This window comes from Denticeps clupeoides, chromosome 17 (assembly GCF_900700375.1).
Source record: "Denticeps clupeoides chromosome 17, fDenClu1.1, whole genome shotgun sequence".
Lineage (NCBI taxonomy): Eukaryota > Metazoa > Chordata > Actinopteri > Clupeiformes > Denticipitidae > Denticeps > Denticeps clupeoides.
Window position 1 is genome coordinate 906,000 of NC_041723.1, and position 18,595 is coordinate 924,594.

The following is an 18,595-nucleotide window of genomic DNA, read 5'->3' on the forward strand; positions in this document are numbered from 1 at the left end:
CTCCCTTAACCCAAGAAAGGAATTTAATTTGAATCTTTCAGGAAAATCATTTCGAGCTGTAAATCCGCCATCATCCAGGAAGCACGGATTGAAATCTTTCATAAAATAAATTAATATTTTTTGGACCTGTGTGTGGAGGTTTGCTGAGTAAAATCAATGTAGCGCCCCGGGAATTTTTCCACCAATCGCTGAGCCGACCTCCGGAAGTGGGCGGGGCCTCGCTCTCCAGGTAGGCGCCGCGGATTAGCGGACGACGCGCCGAGCCGAGCCGAGCCGAGCCGAGCCGAGCCGACGCGCTCCGTGAGCCGTTCGGCGCCGGACAGAACCCCCGGGGGACCCGCGGGAGGAGCTCCGAGGGTGGAGCGGTCCGGCGAGGGCAGCATGAGCGACTTCAGGCGCACCGCGCTACGCCGGAGGACGAAGCCCGGAGAGGGGTCGGGCTCCGGGGACCCGCCTGAGGAGTGCGCAGGTACGGGCCAGGGCCCCGCCCCGAACTTCTCCCCGGTCCGACAGTACAGAAACTTTTTTAGGGTTCGTGCGTTTAGCCCACGCCAGTAGTGACAGGGACAGTCTCCCTGGAGAAACTCGGGGACATGATGGCAGTAGGTGGGGTTCGAACCTGGGTCTTACCCACTTGGCTTCTATTACGGATGTGCGGATCGGTCCTAAATGTCGGTATCGGTATCGATATTTTCACTCTTCTGTTTCTGTGAAGTAAAAGTACTGCTCCTCACACTCCGTGACGTCACCGCTGGGGACACTGTTTAGTTCGACTGTCCAGTCACGTTTATTTTTGGTGTAAAGTATCCGAATTTGTCAGCACATCTCTCGCTGCTGCGTGGAAATGGAAATGAAAACGCTGAGGACCTACAGCAGGTAAACGCGGGGTGTGGCGGGGCGAGGCGTGTCTGGACGGGCTGTGAAATCTCCTGCTCGTACTACACACACACACATACTCACACACACACACTGTCCACACAGTGAGGTGCATGAGTGTCAAGGTCATGTGTGGGGGTTAAAGGTCAAGTCAGGATCATCAACACACACACTCTGTCCACACAGTGAGGTGCATGAGTGTCAAGGACATGTGTGGGGGTTAAAGGTCAAGTCAGGATCATCAACACACACACTCTGTCCACACAGTGAGGTGCATGAGTGTCAAGGACATGTGTGGGGGTTAAAGGTCAAGTCAGGATCATCAACACACACACTCTGTCCACACAGTGAGGTGCATGAGTGTCAAGGACATGTGTGGGGGTTAAAGGTCAAGTCAGGATCATCAACACACACACTCTGTCCATGCAGTGAGGTGCATGAGTGTGGAGGTGGGGGGCATATGCAGGTAAATGTGTGTGTGAGGGTTAAAGGTCAGGTCAGGATCATCAACACACAAGAAGAACAACACACAGCCACGTTGACGAGACCCACGACACCGAGCTTTGCACGCGGCGCTGGCAAACGCCCGCAAAGGGCCACAGAAAACGAGTCCTAAAGCAGCTTAGGGCGCGTGGGGCGGGAACAGTGGCGCGCTTTTCCCCGGGAATAAAGCGTCTCCGGCCCGCTGGCGCTTTTCAGCTCCGCTCCGGCCCGAACAGTCGGGCTTTGTGCTGCCGCGCGTCACGCGTCCGCGTCGCTTAAAAAGGGGGGATGAATGTGGGATTGTGTCGGGGGGGGGCGACGCTTCGTTAGAGACGCTCCGCCGGCCACCTTCTCACCGCGGCGTGGTTACGTAACACCAGGCCGTGAGAAAGATCTGACCGCAGTGAGTGGGGTCGGGCCGTGATTGGTTAAAACAGCTGAAAGACGCCGTGATTGGCGGAGGAGGTTCTCCCCCCTTCCCCGGAAACACAGACATGGGGCGTTCCAGATGGGGCTTTTTATTCAGCTACAGTCGCCACTAAATATCTGTGACCAGGTACGCCCTGATTTACTAGGTGGGGTTTGATAATGAGTGGAGGGCATGTTCCTGCATGTCCATGAAGCCCTGATGTCCACAGTCTCTCTCTCTCTGCGCCCACATAAAGATAAGTAGGTTTGATCCAGGTGGCCAGTCCTTCCGTCCTCTGCCTGGACGACCCGGTGAAGAAGTGCAGCTGACGCTCCAGATGGGACATCGATTTAAAGGCGTTTTTTTGGGAATCGAGAGAATACCGTCACCAACGGAATACCGTCACCAATTGGTTTTTTTTCCCCCTCGTTCTTGTGGTGTCTGCCTGAGATGAGTCCAACATCCAGAAAATGTGACCTGGTGAGGCTGTGACCAGAAGTCCAGTATCCATCACGTAGCACAAAACCTGTACGTCCATATCCAGAGCAACTTACAATCAGTAGTTACAGGGACAGTCCGCCCCTGGAGACACTCAGGGTTAAGTGTCCTGCTCAGGGACACAATGGTAGTAAGTGGGGTTTGAACCTGGGTCTTCTGGTTTATAGGTGAGTGTGTTACCCGCTAGGCTCCTACCACCCTACAGAAGACGGCCTGTGATGGCCTTATTGTCTTGTTTATAGTCTTCTTTTTTATTATAGGTTCAGTGCCAGCATTTAAAATGCCTCACATTAAACCAATAAAGCTGGTTTTCAGCAATAATTATACTCCTCACATGAGCTAACATGCCAGTTGTCCAACTCATTCATTCATTTGGATCATCTCCTCAGAAACTGTGAAAGGCTTTTTTTTGGTCAGTTTTACAGGAGAAAACGCTGCATGTAGTTACCTGATCATCTGGTGTGTGTGTGTGATACGCGGAACGGATTCCAGTTTTTGTAGAGATGGAATGCGCTGATAGGAATGCTGTCCGCTAAAAGAAGAACCTAGAGGAACCTCGCCTTTTCTAGCTGCTGATGTAGTTCCTGGGTGAAGGCGTACTGCGTGCTGTCACCGTGGTTCTGTGGACTCCAGAACTCCTCTCGTGGTCTTTTCCTCACACGGTCCATGTGCGTTTTGATGTGGTTTTGGGTCTGTGGCGGGTTTTTCTGGTCGTGTGGTCACGAGAAGAGAAGACATGGGGCTTTAGTTCAGTTTACAGGTGATGACAAGACACCTGGTCACTCTAGTGGCAGCGGTGCTCCTCACACTGTGTCATACAGGGAGTTCAGAACTATTACATTTACATTTACAGCATTTATCAGGCGCCCTTATCCAGAGCAACTTACAATCAGTAGTTACAGGGACAGTCTCCCCCTGGAGCAATTTAGGGTTAAGTGTCTTGCTCAGGGACACAATGGTAGTAAGTGGGATTTGAACCTGGGTCTTCTGGTTCATAGGCGAGTGTGTTACCCACTAGGCTACTACCACCCTTGTAGGCAAATGAGTATTTTGTCCACATCATCCTCTTCATGCATGTTGTCTTACTCCAAGCTGTATAGGCTCGAAAGCCTACTACCAATTAAGCATATTAGGTAATGACATCAACACCCTATATCAGGTGTGCATAATTATTAGGCAACTTCCTTTCCTTTGGCAAAATGGGTCAAAAGAAGGACTTGACAGGCTCCGAAAAGTCAAAAATAGTGAGATATCTTGCAGAGGGATGCAGCACTCTTAAAATTGCAAAGCTTCTGAAGCGTGATCATCGAACAATCAAGCGTTTCATTCAAAATAGTCAACAGGGTCGCAAGAAGCGTGTGGAAAAACCAAGGCGCAAAATAACTGCCCATGAACTGAGAAAAGTCAAGCGTGCAGCTGCCAAGATGCCACTTGCCACCAGTTTGGCCATATTTCAGAGCTGCAACATCACTGGAGTGCCCAAAAGCACAAGGTGTGCAATACTCAGAGACATGGCCAAGGTAAGAAAGGCTGAACACAAGCTGAAACGTCAAGACTGGGCCAAGAAATATCTCAAGACTGATTTTTCTAAGGATTTATGGACTGATGAAATGAGTGAGTCTTGATGGGCCAGATGGATGGGCCCGTGGCTGGATTGGTAAAGGGCAGAGAGCTCCAGTCCGACTCAGACGCCAGCAAGGTGGAGGTGGAGTACTGGTTTGGGCTGGTATCATGTGGGGCCTTTTCGGGTTGAGGATGGAGTCAAGCTCAACTCCCAGTCCTACTGCCAGTTTCTGGAAGACACCTTCTTCAAGCAGTGGTACAGGAAGAAGTCTGCATCCTTCAAGCAAAACATGATTTTCATGCAGGACAATGCTCCATCACACGCGTCCAAGTACTCCACAGCGTGGCTGGCAAGAAAGGGTATAAAAGAAGAAAAACTAATGACATGGCCTCCTTGTTCACCTGATCTGAACCCCATTGAGAAATGTGGAATTTACAAGGAGGGAAAACAGTACACCTCTCTGAACAGTGTCTGGGAGGCTGTGGTTGCTGCTGCACGCAATGTTGATGGTGAACAGATCAAAACACTGACAGAATCCATGGATGGCAGGCTTTTGAGTGTCCTTGCAAAGAAAGGTGGCTATATTGGTCGCTGATTTGTTTTTTTTTTGTTTTTTTGTTTTCGAATGTCAGAAATGTATATTTGTGAATGTGGAGATATTGTTTTCACTGGTAAAAATAAATAATTGAAATGGGTATATATTTGTTTTTTGCTAAGTTGCCTAATAATTATGCACAGTAATAGTCACCTGCACACACAGATATCCCCCTAAAATAGCTAAAAATAAAAACAAACTAAAAATATACTTCCAAAAACATTCAGCTTTGATATTAATGAGTTTTTTGGGTTCATTGAGAACATGGTTGTTGTTCAATAATAAAATTATTCCTCAAAAATACAACTTGCGTAATAATTCTGCACTCCCTATATAGTCGGAAGCTGACTGTTCATGAGCTGGTGGTCGAGCAGCTGTTGGTTCGGTAGCTGTACGTTCAGTAAATGGTGGGACAACCTGGAGGTTTGGAAGCTTGCTGGTGGTTCGGAAGCTGGCGGTTTGAAATCTGGTACTTAGGTAGCTGGTGGTCGGGGTAGCTGGTGGGTCGGAAACTGTTGGAACGGAAGCTGATGGGACTGAACCTGGTGGTTTGGTAGTTGGTGGTTTGGGTAGCTGGTGGTTTGGGTAGCTGCTGGTTCGGAATATGGTGGTTGGGAAGCTGGTGGTTTGAAAGCTGTTACTTCGGTAGCTGGTGGTCTGGGTAGCTGGTGGGTCGGAAGCTGTTGGAACAGAAGCTGATGGGACTGAACCTGGTGGTTGGGTAGCTGGTGGTTCGGAAGATGGTGGTTGGGTAGCTGGTGGGTGGGAAGCTGGCAGTTTGAAAGCTGGTACTTCGGTAGCTGGTGGTCTGGGTAGCTGATGGGTCAGAAGCTGTTGGAACGGAAGCTGATGGGACTGAACCTGGTGGTTTGATAGTTGGTGGTTTGATAGCTGGTGGTTTGGTAGCTGGTGGTTTGGTAGCTGGTGGTTTGGTAGCTGGTGGTTTGGTAGCTGGTGGTTGGGTAGCTGGTGGTTGGGTAGCTGGTGGGTGGGAAGCTGGTGGGTGGGAAGCTGGCGGTTTGAAAGCTGGTACTTCAGTAGCTGGTGATTGGGTAGCTGGTGGGTCGTAAGCTGTTGGAACAGAAGCTGATGGGACTGAACCTGGTGGTTTAGTAGTTGGTGGTTGGGTAGCTAGTGGTTCGGAAGATGGTGGGTGGGAAGCTGGCGCTTTGAAAGCTGGTACTTCGGTAGCTGGTGGTCGGGGTAGCTGTTGGAATGGAAGCTGTTGGAATGGAAGCTGTTGGAACGGAAGCTGATGGGACTGAACCTGGTGGTTTAGTAGTTGGTAGTTGGGTAGCTAGTGGTTCGGAAGATGGTGGGTGGGAAGCTGGCGCTTTGAAAGCTGGTACTTCGGTAGCTGGTGGTCGGGGTAGCTGTTGGAATGGAAGCTGTTGGAACGGAAGCTGATGGGACTGAACCTGGTGGTTTGATAGTTGGTGGTTTGGTAGCTGGTGGTTTGGTAGCTGGCGGTTTGAAAGCTGGTACTTCGGTAGCTGGTGGTTTGGGTAGCTGGTGGGTTGGAAGCTATTGGAACGGAAGCTGATGTGACTGAACCTGGTGGCTCGGAAGATGGTGGGTGGGTAGCTGGCGGTTGGGTAACTGGTGGGTGTGAAGCTGGTATTTCGGTAGCTGGTGGTTTGGGTAGCTTGGGTAGGCGGTTCAGGTGTTTATTCACGGCATTGACGCTGCAGACTCTCTTTCTCTCGCTCAGACTTCCGCTAATTCACGGTTCATTCTCACTCGTCTCATTTCTCATTTACACACACACACACACACACACACACACACAAATCCTCTCCTCTCCAGCTGCATTTGTTCTCCTGCCTTTTGGTCTTTCCTGCCTTTTTGTGTGGAGTTTCCGTCTCGTTGTGGACAAGTTAGACCCAAGTACTATTTCTACCGCTTTGCTTTCACTATTACACACACACACACACACACACACTCTCACACACACACGCTTGTTCTAGTTTAGAGAAACATGAAAGACCTTTTACAGAAGCACTGCTGCGCTGGTGATAAGGGTGCAAGTGCAGTAAGTGTGTGTGTGTGTGTGTGTGTGTGTGTGTGTGTGTTGTGCCCAGAGGAAACTGGGAGCCCACTGCTTGCTGGGTTTGAAGGGGAGGGGCCGTCTGAGGTGTTCTGGGTATTTTTATCCGCTATTCATGCACAGGAAGAGCTCCCTCTCTCAGACACTTTCTCCCCGTATACGCCCCTCTGCCCCGTTTCTCGGCCCATCTGTCGTGTCCGAGGGCACTGGTGGCTGATGGGATAGCTATGGACTGCTTAGGCAGCGGGCACTGGAAGTCTCGTCTGCGGCGCGTGGCTTCGGGTAGGTGTGAGTTTACCGTGTTTTGGCCGGTGCTTTCGCGCTGGGGGGACGGCGCCGAGCGGCGAGGACGGCGCGTGATAAAGCACGGTGGACGCTGGACTGTAGGGACAATGAGGCGACGACGCACGTATTGTTTGTGGAGATGCCCAGGTACAGTAACCCACTTGTCTGGCCGTCTCCTCCTAATTTGGACCTGCTTTGACTTGAAGGGTTTGAAGTTTGGATTACACAACTTTTACGTTAATTCTATGTGGATTTTATATTGTAATCAGAACCAGTCAGGTCATGTGGGTCCATATGACTCCAAATGAGACAATATCATAAGCCTTTAAAATGCTATTAACAGGATAATAATGATTATCATGGAAAAATTAATTACACTACCAATCAAGTCTGGACGCCCGTCCTCTGGCGTGATTATGGAGGCTAAGATGGAGCCGTTTTGAAGAATCCAATTTTATATGAGAAAAGCGAAGTAATCAGTTTGAATCAGTTTTTTGGGTTTTTTTTTTGCTTTGTTCACTGCTGTCATCATCAAAAGCTGCTTGATGAGATGCTCATTAACATGAGTTAATGATAAGAGAGCGTTCAGCATGAACCTTCCGGACTGTTGGAAACCGATAATTTGGTGGAGAGAAGACGAGAGTGTGAAGTGCTGCCATCGCAGAAAACGCTCCCTGATTTCAGCTTTTTGCCTTGTTTATGTTCTGCGTGCCTTGTATAATTAAAAAAAACTTAAATGAACGGGTGTGTCCAGGTTCTTGACTGGTACTGTAATTTGCTTTGTTAATTAGAGGTCATTGTAGTGTCTGCATACCTGTCATTATTAAAATCTATTTGTACGAAAAAAAATGTTATTATTATATTATATTATGTATATTATGTTATATTAAAACATTTATTGGTGACCAACTGCACACACACACACACTCACATTTATTCAATGGACACATTTCTCTCTCTTCTGTCTCACTCAGACATTTTCTCTCTATACAATTCTCTGCAGTACAGTTTCTTGGCAAGGCCCTGATAATTGTGTGTGTGTGTGTGTGTGTGTGTGTGTGCGCGCGCGCTATGAGCCTCTCTTTGCGGAAGGAAAAGGCAGGATTTTGCCTCATAGCGCTCCCATTGTTCCACAGCAGGAACGTTTGGGATATAAATACAAAAAAAAAAAAAAGAATGTGCATGTTGTGCCATTGTGCCTAGTTATGTTGTGTTGATCAGGTGGTGTTGTGTGTGTTGGGGTTCCCACTGAGCCCTGTTTTTGGTAATCTGACTCTGCTCCTGTGCTGCAGGGCTGCGAGGGTCTTCCCTCGGTTCTCCGGCAGGGGGCAGAACTGAGCTGCATTCATAGAACTGCTCCAAACCAGATAATATTGTTGTGCTTTTATTGCAAGTGTGTGCACCTGTGAATATTTGTGTGTGTACATTCATGTGCAGTGAATTTGTGTGAATTCTGTGTAAGTAAGCTGTGCTGTAGTGGCTAATCTGGATTTTGTTGAGATGGTTGTGGCGGCAGTTATTTCTGTAGAAACCTGTCTAGATGTGAAGAAAGTTGCAACTTGTGGTCATGTTCACACATGGAGTGTCTGCAGAAATATTTATATCTTGTTGTGTGTGTGTGTGTGTGTGTGTGTGTGTGTGTGTGTGTGTGGGAGTTTCCTGATGTGTAACGGGTACACATTACTGATGGCCATCGCTTGTGTATGTATGTGTGTGTGTTGTGTAGTTATACAGTAAAGGCCTTCTCATTCAACGTGTTTTCTTTATCTTCATGACCATTTACGTTGGTAGATTCTCACTGAAGGCATCAGAACTATGAATGAACACATGTGGAGTTCTGTACTTAACAAAAAGTGGAGACCTGACCTCCACAGTCACCGGACCTGAACCCAGTCCAGATGGTTTGGGGTGAGCTGGACCAGCAAGTGCTAAACACCTCTGGGAACTCCTTCAAGACTGTTGGAGAAGCATTTCAGGTGACAACCTCTTGAAGCTCATCGAGAGAATGCCAAGAGTGTGCAAAGCAGTAACCAGAGCAAAGAAACTACAATATAAAACATGTTTTCACTTATTTCACCTTTTTTTGTTAAGTACATAACTCCACATGTGTTCATTCATAGTTTTGATGCCTTCAGTGAGAATCTACCAACGTAAATGGTCATGAAGATAAAGAAAACACGTTGAATGAGAAGGTGTCCAGACTTTTGGCCTGTACTGTATGTAGTGTTTTATTACATGGTGTGTCGTGTAGTGAAAAAGTGAAGTGATTGTCATTGTGAGACACTGCAGCACATGGTGACACATGTCCTCTGCATTTAACCATCACCCTTGGTGAGTAGTGGGCACCATGACAGGCGCCCAGGGAGCAGTGTGTGGGGACGGTACATTCATCAAGGGGACCTCAGTGGCACCTTGGCGGATCTCTTCATTTTTCCGAGCAGGCTGAGAGCAGGTGGTGCAGCTCTACATACCGTAGCTCGATCAGCGAAGGTGACCGCTGATGCGGTCAGAGCCACCCGGCCACCACAGTCACCTCTCCTTGCCTTCGGAACCAACGATTACCACAATATCCGATTAGCGATGACTGTTCTAATTTATCAATAATAAAGAAGGACTCTGATGATCTTTTCATATCCAACCAAACTGACCACTGTGAATAAACAGGGATTTATATCCAAAATTTTGCATTGTATAATTAATTTAGTAATTGTGATTTTAGTAATTTTTTTTAATGCACTTATTACTAAATGAATACTACACTGGGCAGTGGTGGCCTAGCGGTTAAGGAACCGGCCTTGTGATCGAATCCCGATCCACCAAGGTGCCACTGAGGTGCCACTGAGCAAAGCACCGTCCCCACACACTGCTCCCCGGGCACCTGTCATGGTGCCCACTGCCCACTCAGGGTGATTGTTAAATGTAGAGGACAAATTTCACTGTGTGCACCGTGTGCTGTGCTGCTGTGTATCACAAGTGACAATAACTTCACTCAACTTTAAATGAATTGTGCACTTCTGGTCCCAGCAGCCATTACTCACACGGTACTCAACGCTGCACTTTCTACTGGGCCTTCAGTTGGTGTATTGGGTGCAATTATTGTAATGGACTTCTTCTTTTTTTATTAATTACATTTATAGACTCCATGATCTTTCAAGATTAGAGACAGTGAGCGACAATGCAGCGTAATCCTTACCGTAAGCCTTTTTTAATTAAACTTTTATTCATTTAACTCCTTCATCCTGCATTCTATTCTGTTCTGATTGGCAATCTAAACGTAAATCCAATGTTCCTCGGTAATAAATAACTATGCGAGCTAACATTTCTGTGCATGGACAGGGATATTTTAGGCCGCAGTGTACACCATATCACGGTTTAATTCAGTGCAAGTGGGCTGTTAAACTCAAGCAGTCCAGTGAAATATTTTTACTGATATTGATCAAGTCAAAGTCCACTTTACAGTCATCTCACGATATACAAGTACACAGAGAGACTCACAGCGTGCAAAAAGACAACACAAAAACACCAACCTGGAACCAGCAGTTCCACTATGTCGTGTCCTTGGTGCCTAGATGTGTTCTTCTAGGGGTCAGAGGTTATGAAGTGAAACTAAAATGTTCCCTCCGGGTGCCACCAGAGGGGGCTGTGGGTTCGTCTGTCAGTCGCTGGCAGACCCCAGACCCTCAGCACAATGGGGCGGATTGTCCACTCGTACGTCGCGCACACACACACAGTCCGGCGTATTGAGGGGGACTCTGTTCCGTGGCCATATGCTCTCGTTCCTCAGGAATGCCATTATCTGCCGGCCGCTGTTGACCACAGAGCGAGTGAGCGAGAGATGGGCAGAGCGGCGGCCGAGCCGGCCAATCAGGGGCCGGGAGGGAGATTGGGAAGCGGTGAGAGGGAGGGGGTGGAGAGAGGCGAGCGAAGGAGAGAGGCGAGGACGCGGCGAGGAGAGTCGGCCGCGAGGGCGTTCTCGGGACACACCCACCGGCGAGTCGACGGGCGAGGTCAGTGCTGCTTCTCTACTGCGACGTGTGTGTGTGTGTGTGTGTGTGTTCACGCCCAGACGCTGCAGGCTCTCGCCGGTTCTCACACACACTCTGCGGTACCGGCACAGACGACTGATCCGGGATCAGGCTGAAGGTGATTTTACGGAGAATAGACACACACACCACTGCTCAACAAAGGGAGGAACAGCACTGGGGCAAGATGCACAACCGCTGTGTGTGTGTGTGTGTGTGTGTGTGTGTGTGGGTTATATTGCTTTGTGTTTATCCGCTGCCTCTTGAATTAAACACACACACACGCTCTGGCAGGTCAGACTTGGTGGGGTGTGTGTGGGTGTGTGTGGGTGTTTCACAAAGGCATCAGCAGGGGTCCTGACACTATTAGCAAGCAGATTAAATAGAGACGGAGGAGCAGCGAGAGACCCCCCCCGTGTGGGCTTTACACACACATGCACAGGCCATGTTTGCACTGTGTGGATGTGTGTGTGTGTGTGTGTTTGTGTCGTCCATGCAACTCGTTTTTTTTGTTAATATTTTATTTCTCGAAGCTGAACCGCTCTGCTCTTCAGCACTGCAGCAGCAGTCCTGGTCCATTAAAGATGACCTCACTGCCAGCGATGCAGACTGTGTGTGTGTGTGTCTGGGTGTGTGTGTGTGTGTGTGTGTGAAGGAGAAAGAGAGAGTGTGTTTTAGTGCCGCTCCGTCCATTCTGACACTTTGTCAAACTGAGTGAGAAGTGAAAAGCAGAAGAAGTCTTCTGCAGGAGGAAGAAAGCAGAAGAGTGTGTGTGTGTGTGTGTGTGTGTGTGTTTAAATTCTGCACGGTGCGTCAGTGAATCTCACACTCCGTCACCAGTGACCTTTTTTACTGGAAGAGGAACCTGGACCGTATGTTACACTCATGTTGATTTGGAAGACGTGAACATTTGTGTGAAGGTGGTTGATCTGATATTTTCGAATGCTTCAACTGAGAATTTCATTTTCAAATATTTTACATCTGTGGTTTCATGCAATCAGATGCACACACACACACACACACACACACACACACACACACACACACTTGATTACAGGAGAAAAGATCACGTCTGATTGGCTGGGAGCCATTCAAGTTCTCGCCAACTCACTAGATTCACACGCGGCTCATAAAACCCGCGGTGGAAACCGCAGCACCTGCACATGTGCAGCGGCGACTTGAGATCCGCTGATGGTTTTATTTTTTATTTTACAGTCCTGTTGCGGTCACACTAAAAGACAATCAGAAAGCGCTTGGTTCTGCCGGAGAACCCAGAGGAAGGGTCCGTGCCGCTACTGATGGCAAGGTGCTGAGGTCTGAACCTTCGCTGGTATCACGATTCAGTTAAATAACAATCGCAGCAATTTTACTACATTTACTTTACATTTACATTTACAGCATTTACCAGACGCCCTTATCCAGAGCGACTTACAGTCAGTAGTTACAGGGACAGTCCCCCTTGGAGACACTCAGGGTTAAGTGTCTTGCTCAGGGACACGATGGTAGTAAGTGGGGTTTGAACCTGGGTCTTCTGGTTCATAGGCGAGTGTGTTAACCACTAGGCTACTTTTAAATTTTACCAAAATCCCGACAAATGTTAAATGTTAAAAATGTCGTACCCGGACCGGCGCTGTTCTCAGATCAGGCCGCCACTTTTTACCCCGAAAATCACAGAGCGACGTCATTACAAAACAATCCATGCCCACTCATCCACGTCACCGCCGCAATGCATCGATTTGATGTGTTCCAACACCCCTGCTGGTAAACGGGGGTCCCCTGTCCCGAGCGATGCCCTCGTACGCGTCCGTCGCTGTACGACGAAGGCCGCCGGTTTAAATTTAAATTGGTCCACCGCCCACATCTCTGAGACCTGGCGTGTCTCCGCCTTCCCAGCGCGGCCTCCGCCCGCACGTTCACCAACCGGCCGCTAGATTACAGGCGTCCGATGGAGAGACGGGCGGAGTGCCAGTGTTTACCCCGCGTTTACACCGTGATTAACGTGTCGCTGCCTTTCGAGGTTCCTTCTGCGTGTCCGTGAATAACGTTACACACGTTACAAATATTTTAAATATTAGTTGTTTGATTTTTAAATGGAGGGCGTGGTGGACTTTTTTTTTTTTTTACAGCATTTACCAGACGTCCTTATTCAGAGCGACTTAGTCAGTAGTTACAGGGACAGTCCCCCCCCTGGAGACACTCAGGGTTAAGTGTCCTGCTCAGGGACACGATGGTAGTAAGTGGGGTTTGAACCTGGGTCTCCTGGTTCGTAGGGGTGGTAGTAACACACTCGCCTATGTCACACGGTGAAACGTGTCCTCTGTATTTAACCATCACCCTTGGTGAGCAGTGGGCACCATGACGGGCGCCCGGGGAGCAGCGTGTGGGGACGGGACCTTCATGAAGGGGACCTCGGTGGCACCTTTGCACAACTTTGTTGCTCGCATGCAATCACTTCCCGTCCCCGGAGAGATGCGCGGGCCCGTCGGTGGCCGAGGTGGAAGTGGCGTTGAAACGCTGTTGTGACCTTTTTGCAGCGCGTGGCGCGTCGTGAACTCTGCTGTGGCGGTTTTATGAAGGTTGTGCACCGTTTATTGCGCCGGCTGTGGGAACCGGTTTGTGATGAGGGCGGTGCGCGCACAACAAGCACGACACGCACGACAACGAGGTGTGAACCGGCCTCGGCGGCGCAGTGTGGCGAGTCTCGCTCGAGGAGATGGACGGACACTCGGCTCACGGAGAGAAAGGGTCGGCGTTTCCTGTTTGGAGAGGAGGATATGCAAGTAAAGCGCGCACACACACACACACACACACACACACACACACTTCATTCTCCTGTACTCAACAACACAAGTAATACTCATATACAAGTAATGCTGCTGTCATTCTATTCTGACACTGAGCTGTTTTGATAATTTGATAATTTTATGAATTGTCGATGAATATCGATTGTGTGTGTGTGTGTGTGTGTGTGTGTGTGTGTGTGTGTTAAGGAGGAATGCTACATTCCTAAGCGCATTTATACAATACAAGGTGTGGTTTTTTTTTTTTTTTTTTTTTTTTTTTTTTTTTAGAGGTTTCAGTTCTGAATAACAATCACACAAGTATGTTACCAGTGTGTGTGTGTGTGTGTGTGTGTGTGTGTGCGCGCGTGCGTGCGCACGTGCGTGTGTGTGAAACTGTTGAGTGAATATCAGGAAGCATTTTTTTGTGCTTTGGTTCATGGAGGTTTGATTTCAGTTTAGTCTTGTTGCATAGTTATAAACACACACGTCACACACTTTTAGCAAGGTGTGTGTGTGTATTTCTTTATAGTAATAGTTTACATGTAAATATACACACACACACACACACACACACTAATCAGTCAATCACAGGAACTGAATGCACCGCGTCCTGCGGGAATACAGAGTGGCAGGGCTGCCATGGCAACGCTTGCCTTGGTAACAATAGCTGGGTGACGCCACAGGTCACATGGGTTGTAGGGGTGAAAGGTCAGACATGGCAGCCCCACCTCCCCCTTAGTTCCAGTGTTGAGCCTCTGCCCAGTGTGTGTGTTTCGCCACTGTCCGTGCCATGAAATGTAATTTTAATTAATCCTGCTGTGTAATTCATTAATACATTTACATTTACGGCATTTACCAGACGCCCTTATCCAGAGCGACTTACAATCAGTAGTTACAGGGACCGTCCCCCTGGAGCAACTTAGGGTTAAGTGCCTTGCTCAGGGACACAATGGTAGTAAGTGGGAGTTGAACCCGGGTCTTCTGGTTCATAGGCGAGTGTGTTACCCACTAGGCTACTACCACCCCCATTAATATGTTTGCTGTTTGCTTGAGGCTGGGCGTGTCTGCCATGCATCGTTGTTTCTCGCTCATGACAACACTGCCACTCAACTCACACACTATTATTAACCTGCCTGATTGGACGGTTCAGTTTGGTGACACATAACGTCACCACATTCGCATTCAGCGTGCAATTAATCGCGATTAATCGTCACCGGCATTGACCCCCGACCCCCGGCGTTCCGAACTCCCGAGCGCCCGGAATTTCAAATCCCCGGGACCAGCGACAAGCAAGTAACTGGGCCTGTCTGGGCGGGGAGCGGGCGTCCCACGCCCACCCAACATCTGGGCCGGCCGCTAATCTGGCGCGCTGCCCCGCCCCCTCGGCGAGTGGGGATTACGCCGCGCGAACCTGCGCTCCGTTCTGCTGTGTGTGTGTGTGTGTGTGTGTGTGTGTGTGTGTGTGTGTGTGTGTGTGTGTGTGTGTGTGTGTGTGTGTCCCAGATGGTGGGTGAAGCCGGGCTTTAATCTCTTAAACTACAAAATACTCACACATAACCTTTTACAAAGAACACACACACTCACACACACACTTATCAGAAAAGGGAAACCAGACGCGTGAAATGACTCGACGGGACTTTCGCTGCATTTCCTATGTTTGTGTGTGTGTGTGTGTGTATGTGTGTGTCTCCCGTTTTCCGATGCCCCAGATTCCCGAGCCGTATTCATTAGACCCTGCGCTCCCTGGGGGGGCGGGCGTGGCCGCACTTGTTGACGCGTTGACGCCTGCCGCTGCTAATTTATCGGGGCGGTTTAATGGACGGCGGGTGGTTCAGACGCCTCTTTTCTCTTCCCTCCTGTGTCCTTTAGAACGGGCCGCCGGACAGAGACGCGCCGAGGATGAGGACGCCGGCGTCGGGGTGAAGATCGCGCACAGCGAAGGTGCGTACATCAACCTGCCGTCTCTCCGTCTGCTGGCGGTCCAACGCCGGTTCGCCCTTCCTGCTCGGATTACCGATTATAATGCGGAGGGGTGCGGGTCCCCACATTCGCATTCAGCGTGCAATTAATCGCGATTAATCGTCACCGGCATTGACCCCCGACCCCCGGCGTTCTGAACGCGGGACCTCCTCACCTCTGGACCAGAATCCAAGTCTTTATCTTCCAGACGTTGTTAATCACCGGGAACGGGATTTAGGATACTGACCGGTAATAACACACCAGGTTCGAACCCCGCTTAGTACCATCGTGTCCCAGAGCAGGTGTGTCTCAGGGGGACGTCCCCTGCTGGTGGCAAAAGTCAGATTCCGGTAGATGATCATGTGACTTGGGCTGCTTTTTTGCCCTCGGGGTTGATGTGTTGGAAGTGTTGGGGTTCGAGTGACGTCGACGGGGACGGGGACCAATTTGATGTCAACAGGGTGACGTGGCACGTGGAGTTCTTTTAAAATGAAGCCATGTGGCATGTCTGGGTGCCATCGGTATTCTTTCTAAGTGTCTGTGTGGGTTTAGATGTGATGATGTCACATGTTTAGTTCTGGTCATGGCGTCGGGGTCGAAGGTCCGAGAAGTTGTTTGGTCTGAGTGCTCAGAACCAGGCCGAGCTTGTTTATAAGAGTGTAGTAATAGAAACGCGCGTGTGTGTGTGTGTGTGTGTGTATGTGTGCGCGCGCAGGTATCTCCATGTGTCCATCACATGGCGGTGACGCTTGTTTTCGGGGAAAAGCTCCGCCGAGGCGGAATCGTTTCTGCGCTGCTTCACAGATGGACAGACGCGCGCCCAGAAGCTCTTCTGACCCCATAAATTATGGAACCATTTAAAAATTTACTTTAAAGTTTTAGGTGGCGTTCATTCCCAATAAAAATTCCCAATTTAACCGTCACCCCTGGTGAGCAGTGGGCACCATGACGGGCGCCCGGGGACCTCAGTGGCGCCCTTGGCGGCTCGGGACTCGAACCCGCAGCCTTACCCACTGGGTCACCACCACCTCTGTGTGTGTGATTTTTGTTTTTTTATGGCACTTTTACACGTTTTTTTTTTTTGGGGGGTATTTTATGGACTTCTACACGTCCGTGAAATGATGTGGGCAGCGGTGGTCCTTGCGGACTCGTAACCGGAATGTTGTCGGTTCGAATCCCGAATCGCCATGGCGCCACAGTATAACGCAGGAAAATATGCCTGCGGTATTCACCACCGCCACGGCACATTTTTAGTGTAGAGCTGGTGTCGGCAGTAGAATCACGTCTCCTGTGTGATTTTACTGTATTATGCTGTAAAATAGCGGCGTACAGGCCTGATCAGCGGCGGAGGGGCGGGTCGGACAGGTTCCTCCGTTCCTCCCTCGGCACCCAAATACCTGACAGGTGTGTGTGTGTGTGTGTGTGTGTGTGTGTGTTGCTGCGTGTTTTCATCGTTCAGACATACGTCTGTCTGATGATGTAATTTAATACCAGAATGACAAGAAAATGCGGAGTTTTCATATTTTTATACGGAGCTTCAGCTCGCATACACGCACGCACATTCTCAGCAGTGCTGGAACATTCCGCTCATAGCTGCATAACCTTTACAGGTGTGCAATGAGTGTGTCTTCACACACACACACACACACACATTGTGTGGGTCTCTGTCTGCACTCCACTGTTTAAAACAGGAATCAAAATAAACGGAAGAGCAGAAAGAATTTACTGTGAACTCAAAATACCCAGACTGGACTAAACAAGGCTGGGAACACTCATACACACACATACACACACACACACACACACACACACACTCACACACACAGCTCCCTGTGAAACCTCATTAAAGTGAATTCCCAGCAATCCTGTAAAATCACATTCACTTTAATCTCAGAAAACGTGAAGCAGCCAGTCACCCGTCCACAACAATCCCTGATAACAGCTAAAGGACCTGTGTCTGTGTGTGTGTGTGTGTGTGTGTGTGTGTGTGTGTGTGTGTGTGTTTATATAAAATTGTGTGCATGTCACCAGTTTCATTTCATTTCCTCTGTCATTTCATGCTTTTGGTGTAACTGTGTGTGTACATGAGTTAGTTGGATTGGAGGGGCAAACGTGTGAAAGATAAAGGCGTGTGTGTGTGTGTGTGTGTGTGTGTGTGTGTGTGTGCGTGTGAGAAGGGGCGGAGCTGCTGCCAGTGGTCAGGTCTGAGTTCTGTGAGATGAACGTTGGTCTGAAGGAGCCACCGCTGCTCACTCGTTCCTCCACGCTCGTCCGGGACTGTGAGTCTGGATTCGGTTCCTGGTGAGTCCTTCTTCTGATTCGTTTGAATCGTTTGACTGCTGTGCTCAGGAGTTTATGAACGAACTGGTACTGCTGGTATTTACGGATGTTTACTAACTTTCTGTCCCATGGTGTCACCTCAGACTTATGACCTCAGATGTGACTTAAAGAACCGAAGGTGACGTCATTATCCATCCTGTCAGTCAAATGCATTCTTATTAATACTTTTGATTGTTTCACATAAACTAAATTTGTCCTCAGGACCAGTGGCGCGTATGTCCTGATAATTGTAGTAGGCGTAATTAGCTGTTTAATAGCACATTAATAAAGTAATTGAGCCAGGCTCCATCATGCAGGAGAAGGGTTCCTCTACTGAAAGCTGAAGAGCCTTCGTGTGCGTCGCGTGCAGACGCAACCTGAAACCAGCGTAGACTTTGCGACGGGGTCCCTCCCTTCGGCGATAACGCTGAACTCTGACCACGCTCGCCCCCCCGAGTTTAACCGCACAGGCGGAAATATACTGGCTGTGAACTACGTACGCGTATCAGCCGTTCTCCGCGCCGGTTTTTGTGCACGTACTCACAAATTATCGGAGCGTATACGGATACGGATGTTGCGAGATCTGCACTCAACAGGCGACCATTCTGAGATACAGGTATCCGTTCATATCTACGCTGACGCAAACATATCAGCACTAACCTTAACGCAACTGTGCGCGGATACGCATCCGTAGGTCATGCCGCGTATTTTTCCCAGCATGAATTCAACCAGGTTCTTGTTTTTTTGCGGGTTGA

The 18,595-nt window shown here is 49.2% G+C and overlaps 1 protein-coding gene across 9 annotated transcripts in view; it reads left to right on the top strand.

The window, feature by feature from the left end:
* The first annotated feature begins 220 nt into the window (after nucleotides 1–220).
* LOC114766592 (FYVE, RhoGEF and PH domain-containing protein 4-like) overlaps nucleotides 221–18,595 on the top strand; it is a 31,915-nt gene continuing 13,540 nt past the window's right edge. The window contains exons 1-2 of one of the 9 annotated variants that reach the window (XM_028957540.1): nucleotides 221–469; nucleotides 15,432–15,503. In XM_028957540.1, coding sequence (XP_028813373.1) covers nucleotides 382–469; nucleotides 15,432–15,503 — 160 coding nt within the window. In that variant the 5' untranslated portion in view covers nucleotides 221–381. Of the gene's footprint in view, nucleotides 470–6,577; nucleotides 6,755–6,855; nucleotides 6,905–10,540; nucleotides 10,765–13,235; nucleotides 13,560–15,431; nucleotides 15,504–17,698; nucleotides 17,823–18,595 lie in introns of those variants that run through there. The other 8 variants (XM_028957542.1, XM_028957543.1, XM_028957537.1 and 5 more) reach the window with 8 other exon arrangements.